Genomic DNA, 15859 nt, shown 5'->3' on the forward strand with positions numbered 1-15859 from the left:
GTTGCTGCAAATGACTCTCCACTTCAATGCTGAACTTTTTACTGGATAAAGCAGAGTACTACTCATTTTGTTACAAAATTTATAGTGTTCATAAGATCAAAATTATGTTAATTTTCTGTAAAGCACCAGATAAAGACAAATGTTTGCTTTGTGTCTTTTATAAAAGACTGATATAGACTTGTCTGTAGACAGGTTAGTATTAAGTTTTACATGGTTGTTTTTTTTTCCTGGTGTCATTTGGTGAAAACTTAAGATATAAAATCAGAGTCCACTATATAGTGACTCTGCAAAAAGGACAAAGTCCTTGTAGTATGGTCTGAATTTAGCTAATCTTACGTTGAAATGATGCAGCTCAAAAATAAAGATTGTATCATTTGCAGCCATTTTGGAAAAAAAGCCTTTAGTCTGAGAGCTGGCCTGCTTGAGGATGAGAGTAACTATAACACCAGCTGTGGGCGTACAGGAAAACATAGAACATCCAGGTAATATCTAGCAGATCAGTTCCTCTTCTCCTATAAGTATTATGATACTTTGTGTGTGTTTATAATAAATTTCATTGGAACTATATCATATATGCAATTCATTGAAATGAATTCACTCATGTGCTTAGCAAACACCCCTATGTACATTGACCTCCCCAAGAAAAAAAAGTGGAAATATAAGGGAAAATTACAATTTAAATGATGTGTGGTAAGTTAGAGAAAACCTGAAGTGGGAAATGTGATCCACTATTTCTTTAGTCAGTTTTATTTCTGTGGGCCTCTCATAATGTGAGCATACATATTCATGTTCCATGATCTCTAAAAAGATCCAACTACTTCCTCTGATGTTCACTCAAAGAAACAGCAATATAGTTTAATTCAGAATAAAAAAAGAAAAATTTACTTTATTGGAATTTCTGGAAAGTTTACATGCTCAGAATTTTCAAAGACAATTTTAAATGTTCACTATTTCCCTTTGCCTGCTTACTATAGAATTTGACCCTCAAGAAAGATATTATCCCATGTACAAGTGCAGGAGAGGCAGTATAGCACAGAGATATGCAAGCACCATGGTGCTCCTTTATCCAACTCTCATAGAACAATTCAAGAAAATGATGTTAGAGAAAAGAAGCCATCTTTCATTAGAGGCTATCTAATTTGTTTGGTCATGGAGGCCTACATATAGTTTCTTTAAACTGTCAAAGGAAACCTCAATGATTCTTCCTCATATATAATCATAGGATATTTTGCCCTAGCTGAGTGGTGTCATCCCATGTACCAAAATATTGTGGGTTCAATTCACAGTCAGGGCACATATCTAGGTTGCAGGTTCAATAACCAGTCGGAACACATAAAGAAGGCAACCAATCTATCTTTCTCTCCTTCGTCAATGTTTCTCTCTCTCTCTTCCTTCCTCTTTCTAAAATCAATAAACATATCCTTGGGTGAAGGTTAAAAATAATAAAAATAATTATTTTCTCATTAAAGTCATAGGAGATATAAATATACATGAATGCTACTTCTTGTTGAACCTTCAGAGAAGATTGTAACATGATTTTTCTCAGATGATGAGATTTTTGTAGAACAGTTATATTTGTATAAATTGCCCTGTTTATTTAAGTGGCTGTACATGTGGTATTACCAAAATCAATTTATTGCTTAATATTACAGAATAAGAGAATATTTACTCCCAGTAGGTTTTAAATTCAGGTCAACATAATAACCTAAATAGTCTAAATTAGACATAAAGACTTGTTTTTCTAAGTGAAGGTCAAAGTAAATGCTTGTGATAGCATATGGCACTAATATATTCCAGGTATTTTTTAACCAAATTTGGTTCAAGGACATTATATAGTTGGCCTGAAAATTTAAGGAGGATCCCATGCATGTTACTTTAGAACTAGTAATAATTTTTTACTTCCATGGTAGCATGACATGTATCAACTTTTCAAAGTCTGGAAGAACATCTGAGCTATCCTTTTGTTATTTCATGCCAATCATTTAATAGACTTAATTCAATTGGTCTTATAAAGTAAATTTCATTATTACTCAGATAAACTCTAGAACTTCTTTTTATTTGATACTTTCTCTTGACTTAGAATACTCTTTTCTTAGGTGAAGGCTTGATTGACTATTAGTAACTATTAATCAGTCTCAGCTGTTATAGACCTAGTACTAGTTGAATTTGCTTATTAGAGGATTTTATTCTCATTGAAGAATTCTGTGCTTCTCTTTCCTTCACATACGCAGTGTTCTCTTTCATTGTGCTGATTGTCAGTCTTCCTTGAGTTTCTGTAACCTTTATGAGGTCAAGGACTTTGCCTTGTGACTCTGTCAAGTAGCCTAATTTGGGACATATAGAGTACATTCGATAAGCATTTATTAAGGGAAGAAGAGAAGGAAGAATTATATTTTTCCCTTCACTTTTCAGGAAAAACCGCATAGAGAAATTACATGTATATAATTCTTATGATATATAATTTAGTGACTTTTGAATTAAAAAAAATATATCCTATATCTGTTTTCTGTGGTTATAATTGTCCTCACTTGAATCATCCCATTCTTGCCTCTTACTATCCCCACACAAAACATAAAGCAATGTGATGCAACAGGACTATAATTGCCAATACCATCATCTATGTTGCATTTGAGGAGTTTTCTTTTTTCTTTGTCTCTGTCTGTATCATATTGAATATAGAAAACTATGAGACATTTTACTGCCTAGTTAGAATGTTTCTTTAATGAAATGTCCAGTGGCCCTAGTTTATGTATATGTATTAAAAATTCAAGGACTTAATTTCAAAACAGGAAATCACGAGAAGCTTCTTATAATTTATCTTTAGTTGTGATTAAAATTAAATGCTGAGTTCCTCAAGAAAAGGCATTATATTTTATTTTATTTTTTGACCTTCAGTGATTGGCATAATTGTTTAGTGATTGGCATAATTGTTTAGATTTTAAACTATACTCAATTTTTCTCACATATATCCCCTTAGCCCCATCATCATTGCAGTTACTTTAGTTCTGGGCCTCATTTTATTCACCTTGATTTATAATTTTAGATTTCCATGTCTCCAATATAGGGTCCATTCAGCTATGATGATAATCTTTCTAAAATACAAATAAAGCCATTTTATCACCTGTTCCTAGTTTCCCTTTCCCCAGAGGATCAGGTAAAAGATGTCTAGTGTGGAATGTAGGTCTTTCTGATCCAGTGTGTGCTTTACTCACCAATCTCACTCCCACACTATCCCTATTAGGCCCTGGCTGGTTTAGCTCAGTGGATTGAGCGTCGGCCTGCGAGCTAAGTGTCGCTGGTTCGATCTTCCAGTCAGGGTACATCAGAGAAGGAAAACTCTGACTCCAAAAAACCTCCGCTGCCTTGCGGCATACCTCTTCAGGGGAAAGGCTAAGGGAGTAAACCCCGACAGAAAATCCGGAGCCGGAGTCCCTAAGGCGGTTTGACGTTGTAGTCAACACCGGCAACTCCTGCGGCGCACCTGAACCCAAGCTGTATTGACTCCGTCTTTCCCTTGGACCCTTCAGCTGCGAAGAGAGGGGGGGTCTGCTGCATGGGCAACAGCAGACCCTCCATATCACCCTGCCCAGGCTCTGTAGCTTCAGTAGAAGCTACACCATCGTCTCTCGAGACGGACGGATGCCGACGACGACGACGACGACTATCCCTATTCCATTTAATTCCCACCTCGAGCTCCCTACATACACTCTACCTACCCCCCAGTGAACCTTCTGTGGATATTTGGATATTCTGTGCCTTTGCAAATGTTTTGCTTTCTTCCTGGACTACCAACTAACTCCCATTGATCTTTTTCAAAACACCCTGGAAAAAGCTATCGCTGACTTAGTCTCCTTCATGGTCTAATTTTGGATTGTGGTATGTACATTTGTTTTTTTTTAACAGCACATTTTTAGTTCATTTCTATGAATAAATTCATGGAGAATGATCAATTGTACAAGTCTTGATGAGAAAACTGACATCCATATCACTGTAGAGCTAAAAGGGTCAGATATTCATGTTCCCAGCCTCCTTTAAAGCGAGGGCACAGCCATATATCCCAACTGTGGCTAATGAGAATATCTACCAGAGATGAATCAAGAGCTAGGGACACAAAGAAGCAGGAACAGTGGGAAACCAATTTGTTCACAGTAGCAACAGTGGTACCCATGTTTCAGGGTGGATGTGGTCTCCAGCATAAGTTGGCAGCAGTAGTACAATCTCTGACTTCCCACTTCCAGGAGCAGCAGCAGTAGCAGTGCCCTGCTAACCTGGTTCTGTGCCACTTTGGGGGGACTTTGGTTATGAAAGTCTAGGTGTTCGCAGCCGCCGTTGCTCTCTAACGCCAGCACCTTCTTCAGCTCACAGAGCTCCAGCCGAAGGAAAAGGGGGGTAACTAAAGAGGTCTCTCTACCATGGCTCGTACAAAGCAGACTGCCCGCAAATCCACCGGTGGTAAAGCACCGAGGAAGCAACCGGCTACCAAAGCCGCTCACAAGAGTGCGCCCTCTACTGGAGGGGTGAAGAAACCTCGTCGTTACAGGCCTGGTACTGTGGCACTCCATGAAATTACACGTTATCAGAAGTTCACTGAACTTCTGATTTGCAAATTTCCCTTCCAGCGTCTGGTGCGAGAAATTGCTCAGGACTTCAAAACAGATCTGCGCTTCCAGAGTGCAGCTATTGGTGCTTTGCAGGAGGCAAGTGAAGCCTATCTGGTTGGCCTTTTTGAAGACACCAACCTGTGTGCTATCCATGCCAAATGTGTAACAATTATGCCAAAAGACATCCAACTAGCACGCCGCATACGTGGAGAACGTGCTTAAAAGTCCACTATGATGGGAAACATTTCATTCTTTAAAAAAAAAAAAAATTCTCTTCTTCCTGTTTTTGGTAGTTCTGAACGTTAGATATTTTTTTTTTCCATGGGGTCAAAAGGTACCTAAGTATATGATTGCAAGTGGAAAATAGGGGACAGAAATCAGGTATTGGCAGTTTTTTCATTTTCATTCGTGTGTGAATTTTTTAAATATAAACGCGGGGACATAAAGCATTAATGCAAGTCAAGATGTTTCAGTGAACAAGTTTCAGCAGTTCAACTTTATAACAATATAAATAAACCTGTTAAATTTTTCTGGACAATGCCAGCATTTGGATTTTTTTTAAACAAGTAAATTTCTTATTGATGGCAACTAAATGGTGTTTGTAACATTTTTTTTATCATACAGTAGATTCCATCCATTCGCTATACTTCTCTAACTGAGTTGTCCTACATGCAAGTACATGTTTTTAATGTTGTCTGTCTTCTGTGCTGTTCCTGTAAGTTTGCTATTAAAATACATTAAACTATAAAAAAAAAAAAAAAAAAAAAAAAGAAAGTCTAGACATCCTTTGTTTCAGCTCATTTTCTGACTTTGGCTCTCTGGTCTCCACAGTGATTCTTTAAATTATCCATCATAATTTAAACAGATTATATTTATACTTGATCTAGGCAGACTTAACTTTAGTTATTTGGCTTTTACTTTCATTATTATAATTGAGAGTGTCACTTCTATGAGTCTATTAACACCTTGTACGTAACTTTATCATAGAATTTTTTCATGTCATTGTAATCATTGTAATCTAACTATCTTCTCCCATTATAATGTATATTTATTGAAGACTGGTATTATGTTGTATTTGACTTTCAACAGTATACCTAGGATAATGTACAACATATTTAGGCTCAATAAATGAACACTGAATTTTAAAATAGTCTGTTAATAAGATAGGAGGTGAAGACACCAAGGTTGTTGTTAGTACAGTAAAGCTGTTGGGATCTTTTTCAGTTTTGATTTTCTACATTTATCATGAATCTGCTATAATTGACTTTAGGGAAGGAAAAAATGGGTAAGCAATCTGGCATAGACCTTATACTCATACAATGCATATCTGAGTACTTTCATTGTGTCAGATACTGTTCCAGGGTAATAATGATGATTAATAATTATAGTACTAACAACAACAGGACCAAAAAAAAAAAATTTAAAAACAAAACAAAAGGTCTGCTTCTAAGAGTAGAAATGCATAAGTGAAGCAATGAATACAGCTTCTTGGGGCATGCTGAAATGGAAAACAAGGTAGATGTGAAGCCAAGTCTTAAAGGTATAATGGAGTTAGCAGACAAGGTTAACTTAAATGGGCTGATGAATGACATTTTAGGAAGAGGATCATGTTAAAAAATGATCATAAAACAGTTTAATGTTACTTGAATTTTTAAATGGTATAAGAGATGTAGAATTACTTTGAAAATTTTTATGGTTCTTGAATTGCTATGATGTAAAGTGCTTTTCCACACAACAGGAGAACTGTTGCAGGAAATGCTTTCATTTTTGGGTCAAAAACATCTAGGTCTGCTTCTAACTCCAACAGTGACTGGGAGCTGGCATGCTACTTTGAGTTGCAAAGTCAATGTATTTATTGAGAAAACTGGTTTCTTTGGGTTCAGACAGTTCTCAAACACATATTATACTGATTGCAATGGATGGATTTCTTCTAGGCAATGGACTGTCATTGTTGATGTGGGATAAAAAATAGATGATGACAGAATGTTTTTACTGCATGAAGAAATAAACTGTGGGGAAACATATCTCAACAATTCCTTCTAATCTCTTCCACTTACCTTCACTGAACCTGAGCAAAATGAAGGAATGTGAAAAGATCTAAAGGTAAAAACTTGTGCTTAGGTATTAGCTTCTGTTGCATATGTTAAAGAAAGAAAGGTCATTGGATTCTGGAATAGAAATTGAAGATGTGGTGAAAGGGAACATAGCTCATCTTTAAATATAAGGATCGAGACTCAAATACAGAAAATTCTATTGAACAAACAAATTTTTTGGTCAGTTGGGTAGAGGAAGAACATTGCTGTTTTGGCGTATCTTACTCTGGAAAGTAACCAGGCTTTTGTCATAATATTATTACATCCACTGGGATTTAGAAGTAGAAGGTCTGATTTATTCACTCTATATCAGCTTTCAAATGAAGCTTTCTTTTACCAGTGTTTACAAAACTGTTCCTTGAAAGAGACCTTCAGTTTTGAATCTCAAAGATTTTGATGAATGTCTGCAAGATAAATTTCAGTAGAAAAATAAGAAGATGAATATTAGCTTATAGAACTGGAGGAAAGTAAGAGAACTAAGTTCAAGTACTCATGAGTCATTCCTATGCTTTGGTTGTGGTAAAGTAGGACCCCCTGATTCTGAGTTCCTCTAAGGCTAGAGGGAAGATGTATTCCCCAATGGAATTTCAATGTTTTAACCAAAAGTTGGGATAGTCACAGTATAAAAGAAAAGCTTTTTTGTTGTTGTTGCCTTTTTCAGAGGCTTTCCAGTGTTTCACTCCACTAGAATAGATAAGCAAAGGTAGGGAGGGGTTTGAATTATGTAAAATGCAATTTTTATTAACACAGAGCAAGGAGGTGAACACTGGAATTAGTGAAATGGATAGTTCTGAAAAAATAGGCAGATACTGTAGTCCAAGAAACTGTAATTATTAGTTGCTTACAAAATATCTATTTGCTTCAACTCCTTCCTAAACGATTTTGTATTTTTAACAACTTGATATGTGTAAATGTAGCCTCTTTGAGATCTGCACAGAGAGATATCTGTTTTCTTTTAATTTGGCAAGTGAATTCCTGCTGTTAAATCTTTCAAGATGTTATAAGAAATTCTACAAAGTCCCACATCAATTGCTTTAGCACTCTCAAGCAAATTGAAAGAGAGCAGATGATCAAGATCCCTGGAAGTAATAGTAGGCATCCAAACACACTACATTAACTGACTTTGAAATACTTTGATCTTGTGTACCTCCAAATTTGCCTATTCCCAATTCTTCACATTATTTGTTACTCTTTTTGGCTGGATGTCTTAAGTAGCAAACTTAAAACATATTGCCAATAATCAATTGACAGTATTATTCCATCGTGTTAATATTTTAGAGTTGACATTAACTGTCAAGCAAGCTCCTGGTTAGATAGGTATTACTGGGGTGTCATCACACTTTACAAACTGTAGTATTAGGATAACCCTTTGAGAAACTAGTCTAACAGTTTACAATATACACTTTTACATACAAGGAAAAATATTAAAAGTTAGGACATTGTAGTAATGATAAAGGCCTTAAGAGAAAAACAGGAGGTCTTAATATTAGAAAGGCTTAAAACTAAAAGAATATTTACTAAAAATGTCCATGTTAAAAAAAAAAAGGCTTATTTTTGCTAATGTGTTAGTGATGCTTTGCATTTAAATATTTAAAAAATTAACAATACAAACGTGTATCTAATATAAATTTATCAAAGACTATACATTCCCTTGGAAAAGATAAAGTTATCAGAATTACAACGATAGAACTTATGATGAATGGTGACTAAACATATAGAAGTATGTTGTTTTCAAAGTTCGATGCTAGAAAGCACAAAAATTGTAGAGTCCTCTGCTCAACTATTTGTGGCAAAAATTAGTTACAACTTAGTTTCATAACAGGGTCAATGGTATTATTTTCTAAAGAACTAGTATATAGTGATGTACTTAGTGAACATTAGACTCTCCACACTTTCAATTAACTTATATAAATTAGGTTGTAAGTCTGTTCTCGTGGATTCTTTGTTCAACAGTAACCACGGAGTAATTACATTAGGAAGTAGAAATTGAAATGGCTTACATTAGACTCATAGATTGCTTTCTGCTCTAGGGTTTGTATCATTTATGTTTTGGGCTTCCACTAAGATTTTTTCCCAGCTTTATTAAGATAAAATTGGTATTTGACATTGTATAAGTTTAAGATGTATACTTACATATTGTGAAATCATTACCACAGTAGGGTTAGTAAATATTTATCACCTTATAATCACTCTTTATTTTTTGTGGTGGAAATATTTGATTTGCTCTCTTAGGAACTTTCAGATGTGTAATGCAGTACATACTGTTAAATATATTCACCATGTTGTTCTTTAGATCTCCAGTACTTACTTATCTTAAAACTTAAGTTTGTACTAATTGACTGACATCTCCTAATTACCCACACCTACCAGCCCCTGGCCATTACCATTCTATTCTCTGTTTCTTTGAAGAGGGAGAGAATCATTGACATGAGAGAAACATTGATTGGCTGTCTCTTGCATGTGCCTTGACCAGGGACTGAACCTTCAACCCAGGCATGTGTCCTCACCAGAAATCAAACTAGCAAACTTTCAGTTTTCAGGATGACAACCAACCAACTGAGCCACACTGGCCTGGACACAACTGTTTTTATATGTTGATTTTGTATCCTTTAATTTTACTGAATTTTTAATTCTATCAGTTTTTTAGTAGAGTCTTCGGTATTTTCAATATATAAGATCACATCATTTGTAAACAAAGATATGTTATCTTCTGTTCTGATTCACATTTATTTTGTTTCATTTTCTTGCTTTTCTTGCCTGATTGCTCTGACTAGTATCTTTGGTACTACGTTAAAAATAGAAGTGGTAAGAGTGGGCACCCTTGTCTTGTTCCTGAGTGTAAAGGAAAAACTTTCAACCTTTCATTGTTGAGTATGTTAGCTGTGGGCTTGTCATATATGGCCTTTAGGTAAATGCCTTCTATACTCAATTTTATTGAGAGTTTTTATCATGAAAGAATAACGTATTTTATCAGATGCTTCTACATCTATTGAGCTGATCATATGATTTTTTAATCTTTCATTCTATTAATGTAGGATATCACATTTACTGATTTGTTGATGTTGAGCCATTCTTGCATCCCAGTCAAAAACCCAGTCAATTTTGATAGAGGATCTTTTCAATGTGCTGTTAAATTCAGCTTGCTAATATTTTGCTCAGACTTTTTAATTCTATTTTAATCAGGGATATTGGTTCATAATTTTCTTTTCTTGTAGTATCTTTATCTTGGTTTGGTATCAGGGCAATGCTGGGCTCCTAAAATGAGTTTAGGAGTGTTCCCTGCTCTTCAATTTTTTAGAAGAATTTGAAAAAGTTTGCCATTAATTTTCCAATAAATATTTGATAGAGTTCACCATGGCACCCATTTGGTCCTGGGCTTTTTTTTGTTGTTGTTGGGATATTTTTGATTCAGTCTCTTTCCTTGTTCAGAGTTTCTGTTTCTGCATGATTCGGTCTTGATAGACAGTATGTTTTTAGAAGTGTATTCATTTCTTCTAGATTATCCAATTTTTTGGTGCTTTTATTATTTACAGTCTGTAATTATATTATATTAATTATATTATATTAATTATATGATATTGGTTGTAATGTCTCCTCTTTCATATCTAATTTTAATTAATTTTCTCTCTTTTTTCCTTAGTTGTCTAGATAAAATTTTTTCAATTTGACTTATCTTTTCAATAACTAGGTCTTAGTTTTGTTGATCTTTTTTCTGTTATTTTCTGCTCTCTGTTTTCTTTATTTGTGCTCCAATCTTTATTTCCTTCCTTTTGTTAAATTGAGACTTTGTTCATTCTTCTTTTTCTAGTTCCTAGAGGTGTTAAATTATATTGTTTATTTGAGGTCTTTCTTTTTACTTAATGTAGACATTTAGTGCTATAAAATTTTCTCTGAGAATTGCTTTTACTGCATTCTATAAGTTTTGGTATGTTGTGCTTCCACTTTCATTTGTTTCAAAATATGTTTTGTTTTTCCATTTGATTCTTTCTTTGACCTGTTGGTTGTTCAGGAATGTATTTTTAAAATTTCCATATATTGTGAAATTTCCAATTTGAGTCCCCTCCATATATTTAAAGAATAAATATGAATTTTACTTAGGCATACTAAATCTAAATACAAGGAAATAGAACTAGCATTTTTTGTAATGAAAATATATATGTTAACCAAGTAAGTGCCTGTTTCAAGACTTGGGCTGGATCAGCTGAGTATATTTTACTGTTGTTCTATATGTTTTGCTAAATCAGTATAAGGCACTCAACCAAATGTTAATACTCTATCCCAAGCATTTCTAAACTTCAATAAAATATTTTGTTAAAAAATAGAAGAGCATAGAGAAGGTGCTTGTTAGAGACTAAATGTTAGTGGTGAAAATTACCACTAAAGTAGAATGAAGATTATGCAATACTAAGAATGAGGTAGAAGGCCAATGGGCAGAGAATAATCAAGAGATGAGAGTCTCTTGTTATAAACTTCTCCTTTATGAGTTTTCTTTGAATTACAATATTTTCCAAGGTGTTTCCATAATGTTAATGAACACACTGAAGTTTTAATTTTATTATAGAGGTTTAACTAAGGTTCAACTGTAGCTTATTTTCTCTGAAAAAAAAATTCGCTCTGCCTTAGATTATTGTATTTATATTAGAGTAATAGCTTTGGGTGGCAATCTGAATCAATAACATGGCACACTTCTTCTGCAGTGTCTAATTCCTGGTTGAGTGACTTTTGGCTAATAATTATTATTTGATACGTAACTTGGGTCCATGCCTTTTAAAGTTGGAACTCATTCTTATATCTTGTATATGAAAACATAAAAACTTGTTTACAGTTGAGTGTGTACATAAAACAACGTTAGCCTTGAAGCCAGCCTCCAGAGTATAAAATGCATGAATTAGTTCATAGTGAAGTTATGAGTACATAATTTTTATAGCATGACCTTGTCTTATACCCTAGAAAAGTAGAACTGGTACCATGAGTTATGATAGGAGAATTTCTAGTTATTTTGGAAGTTGTTTTTTTAATTATTGAGATTTCATTGTTTTTGTTTAAGTCATTTTTAGCTATTTAAATCATTTGGTCAAAAAATGTAAAAATTGCCAAAAAAGAAAAAAAAAGATTTTAAGCAACATAAATCAACTATAGTTGCTTCAGAAAACAAACAAACAAACAAAAAAACACCTTCTTTGTAAGGTTATGAGGTGACTCAAGGGACCAGAGCCCAGAAATCTATACTTGGAAAAGACAAAAAAAAAATCTTTTTTAAGTTACTCTAATACTCTACTATTCTAGTAAGCAGCAAATGAACTGTTTCTTGTCTCTTCAGGGCACCACCCATAGGATGAATCAGCTACACTTAAACCTGTAGTTCTATGCTTCAAATAAAAATTCAGTGGGAAAGTGCCCCCGTGCTCTGATTGATCATGTGCACATCCCTTGGCAGTTGATTGAACATTCTGCCATCTAAGGTCAAGAATCAGTTCTTAATATCAAAAAAGTAACTAGTAGGAGTTACCTTTGCTAGTGACAAATGTGGACTACCATGATTTGATCTAGTAGATTTTCTTCTTTATCTTGTAATATCTTTCCATGCACAATTGGAGAAAAGGAAGAATTAATAATAATGCAAAACATTCTAGTTGAAGCAATTCTGTTATATTTCTGAAATAAGAGCATTTTTCTTTTTCCTTTAGACAGATTATCAAAGAAACCATTATAACTTTAAATACTTGTAGAAAATTCCTCAAACCACTGATTCTCTAAAGAGATAGGGAATGTAATTTCCTAAGCTTTACAGTTGTGACAAGATTCATTAAGAATCAGATTTCAACCATCAGGTGATCCAATTAGCTATACTTCACCCCATGACTGAAATATAAAGAATGAGAGTGAGGGAGATGAGGCTTTATCACCAATACTGGAAAATTTCACCATAGTCTGAGCACTCAGTAATGATAGAGTCAAGTGGAATTTTTATATGATAAGAATGGCTTTTGCTCATTTGTGCTGAGTAGTTTGGGAAAAAGAAATGCTATTTCATTTCTTTTTAATTTCAGAATTTCTCCAAACTTCTGCAATCAATAGCGAGTTTTTGATAATGAGAGTAAACAAGTTTACTTTGAAATGTAAACATGGCAGTAGATAGGCCTTGTTCTTGAGCTTTGTCTTGCAGAGGCACGAGCTTAATAGCATTCTGTATTTTAAGAAAGGAGACTCCTTGAGAAAGAAAATGATGGAGGCCCATTGCATGCTGGGATAAGAAAGAGAAGTTTCTGGTTGTGTTTGCCATGGAGCCTAATAAAAAACTTTTTAAAAAATATTTTATTTATTTACTTTTTAAAGAGAGGGGAAGAGAGAGAGAAAGGAAAGAAGAGAGACATTGATGTGTGAGAGAAACATTGGTCAGTTGCCTAGTGCACACTCCAACTGGGGATCTGACCTGCAACCCAGACATGTGCCCTGACTGGGAATCAAACTAGTGATCTTTGGTCTCTGGTACAATGCCCAACCCACTAAGCCACACCAATCAGGGGTAAAACACTTTTTAAAAACTGCGTGGGAGATCATTGCAGACAGAAAAAATTTCTAGAAAAACCAGAAAATGCTAAATTCATGAAAGATGGGTATTTAACACATATATTCACTTTTCTAATATGTAAATAATTAAAAGCATGTAAAGGATAGAACCGAAATGTGACTATGTAGATGTGGGTTACTTTGTTATAAACCAGTAGTCTGCTAACACAGAGAAAGAGGATTGAAGACACTTAATTCTGCTTTAAATCTGTTTTCCCTTCTCTTATCTTCTTTGACCACTTGGTGAGTTTTCTTTGTCCAGTATGTTTCTTGGACAAGCCAGTCTCCAAAGACCAAGTATCACTTCCTTTTATTCTTTTACTCAACTAGTTTCCTCTGCCTGGAATATTCTCTCCCAAGCTGTTGCCTGGCAAACACCTCTCTTGGTGAAGTTTCTCCAGTATGTTCTTTTCTCTTCATCATCACTCCTGTGTATTATTTCTGGCACTTTGCATATATCTGCAGCAATATTTGTTTTATTTTGTCACTGTTATGACACAAAAGATGATGAGCTCCTTAAGAGCAGATACAAATGTTAAAAACAGTAAAGGGAAACTAAAAATTCTTGAGCATTTTTCCCAGTCCCGGTACTGGCCAGAGCTCATAAGAAGGTCTGTCTGGGAAAAAACCAGCCATTGTTAATATAACAAGTACAGTTTGCATGACATCAATGCAACCTGGCAGTCAAGGAGAGTGGACTGGAATGCGCATGCATGAACAATTATGACCTCACTGTACTAGTCAGTGGGGGCGGTAAATGCCACTGAGTGAGTATATGTACTGTGTGGATGTCACATTCATTCAAAAAGAGCAAATAAAGCAATGAACCTGCATCACATTTTGCGTTAAGCTTGAACATTCCTCCACAGAAACTATTTGGATGATTCAGAAGGCTTTTCAGGACAATGCAATGAGTGAAGCAGAAATAAAAGTGTGGAACAAATGCTTCAAATATGGTTGAGAACCTGTTGAAAGTGATCCACATTCTGGAAGGCCTGCAACAAGAAAAACACCTGAGAATGCTGAATATGATGTAAAGGCTGTAATTAACAAAGATCGGTTACTGACAGAGAGTTAGAAGCTGATCTGGGGGTTTCAAAAACTACTGTGTCCGAGATTTTGACATAGGATCTTGATATGAAGCATGTTATGGCAAAATATGTTCTGTGACTTCTGATACCAGAGCAGAAGGAACATTGTGCTGTAGTTGCTAATGATGCTGGGAGAACTGTGTGAGGTCCGAAGGTGCCTACTTTGAAGGGTACTGAGATGCCATTGTCCTATGTAGATTGTTTCTTGTATCTTGTATCTTCTTCAATAAATATCTCTATTTTTCATATTATGTGGATGGATACTTTCTAGACAGACCTCATCATACAATAACATAGTACCATAGAATATTAAACACTAAAAAAAAATCTGTTTACATGTTGAAATTCTGGCATCTAAAATACATAAATCTACTTGCACTTTTCACTTAAATTGTTCTGTAAAACTTACTTCCCAGTGAGATTTTCATCTCACCCTGTTGTACTAGAGACAAACCTCTGTGGCAATCTGATGGAAAAGCATGCTTTTCCTACATTCTTAAGGTTGGTTTATGATAGATTAGAAAATATAGGCAATGATAACACTAGGTTTAAGATTGTAAAGTTAGTAATTTTCTTTTTATTTTTCTTGTTGTTTGTTACAGCAAGACCTATATCTAATTATGTTTTGAAATTGAAGCTTAAACTAATTCTGTCCAAAGATTAAAAGATTTGTTTTATGCATTTACTACATGAAGTAGTTTTCATAGATTATTTTGTTTGTGAAAAAAGACTAAAATTAAAATAGAAAGACAATTGATACATGGTTAGAACTAGAAATTAAAGACAAGTTGGTTTTATTGAGTTGAAGGATCAAAAAAATTTTTTTTTCTAAATTAAGAAGAGCTGTGTGAATATGAGGAGCAATAAACCACTAAGTTTCAGATGAAATATATTTCCCATAAGGTAAGACTACTCCCTGGTTCAAGATCAACTTGCTTTTGTTTTTATAACATTCAAGGTCTGAATAGGTTTATCAGAGGAGGGAATAGAATAATACTAACTCCATTTTTCTTATTCTCCTCCAAAATGAATTAGAGCAGTCTGGGAGAAAGATCATCTTCATTCTGTATAGCTTTTTGGAGGAAGACAGAGATTGCCACCAGGAGATGGCAAATATACACAATCTGTACCCATTCTTCTCTCCTTTCCTCTCTTTCTTTCTTCTTTCTCATTTTTATCCCCAAAATCCAGAGAACACCTGAATATTCCTATTCCATAATGGTTAAGAGTACGTTTGGAAGTCATATATACCTAGGTTTAAAACCCAGATCTGCCCATTACAGAAATGTGTGAGTTGCTTATCCTCAAAAAGATTCCATTTACTTATTTATAAAACAGAATTAAACTAGTTCCTTCCTTAAAAGGCTTTTGTGTGAAATAAATGAGATAATCTAATACATAAAATTGCTTACCATGATACCCATCATAAATACCTGATAAACATTAGCTGCTATAACAATTATTACCCTATAATTTTCCTATAATTAAAAGAATAGTAATAAAA

At 34.4% G+C, this 15859-nt stretch overlaps 2 protein-coding genes across 7 annotated transcripts in view; both read left to right on the forward strand.

Annotated features, from left to right (window-relative positions):
• Positions 1 to 15859, forward strand: part of GRM7 (glutamate metabotropic receptor 7) — an 862741-nt gene that overhangs the window by 283966 nt on the left and 562916 nt on the right. The window lies entirely within an intron of this gene.
• LOC150004893 (histone H3.3A-like) lies at positions 4359 to 5008 on the forward strand. Its single transcript, XM_090282956.1, has one exon. The coding sequence runs from the start codon at positions 4413 to 4415 to the stop codon at positions 4821 to 4823; it is 411 nt and encodes a 136-aa protein (XP_090139082.1). The 5' UTR covers positions 4359 to 4412; the 3' UTR covers positions 4824 to 5008.

Source organism: Furipterus horrens, unplaced genomic scaffold (genome assembly GCF_987537825.1).
Source record: "Furipterus horrens unplaced genomic scaffold, mFurHor1.1.pri manual_scaffold_7, whole genome shotgun sequence".
NCBI classification, from domain to species: Eukaryota; Metazoa; Chordata; class Mammalia; order Chiroptera; family Furipteridae; genus Furipterus; species Furipterus horrens.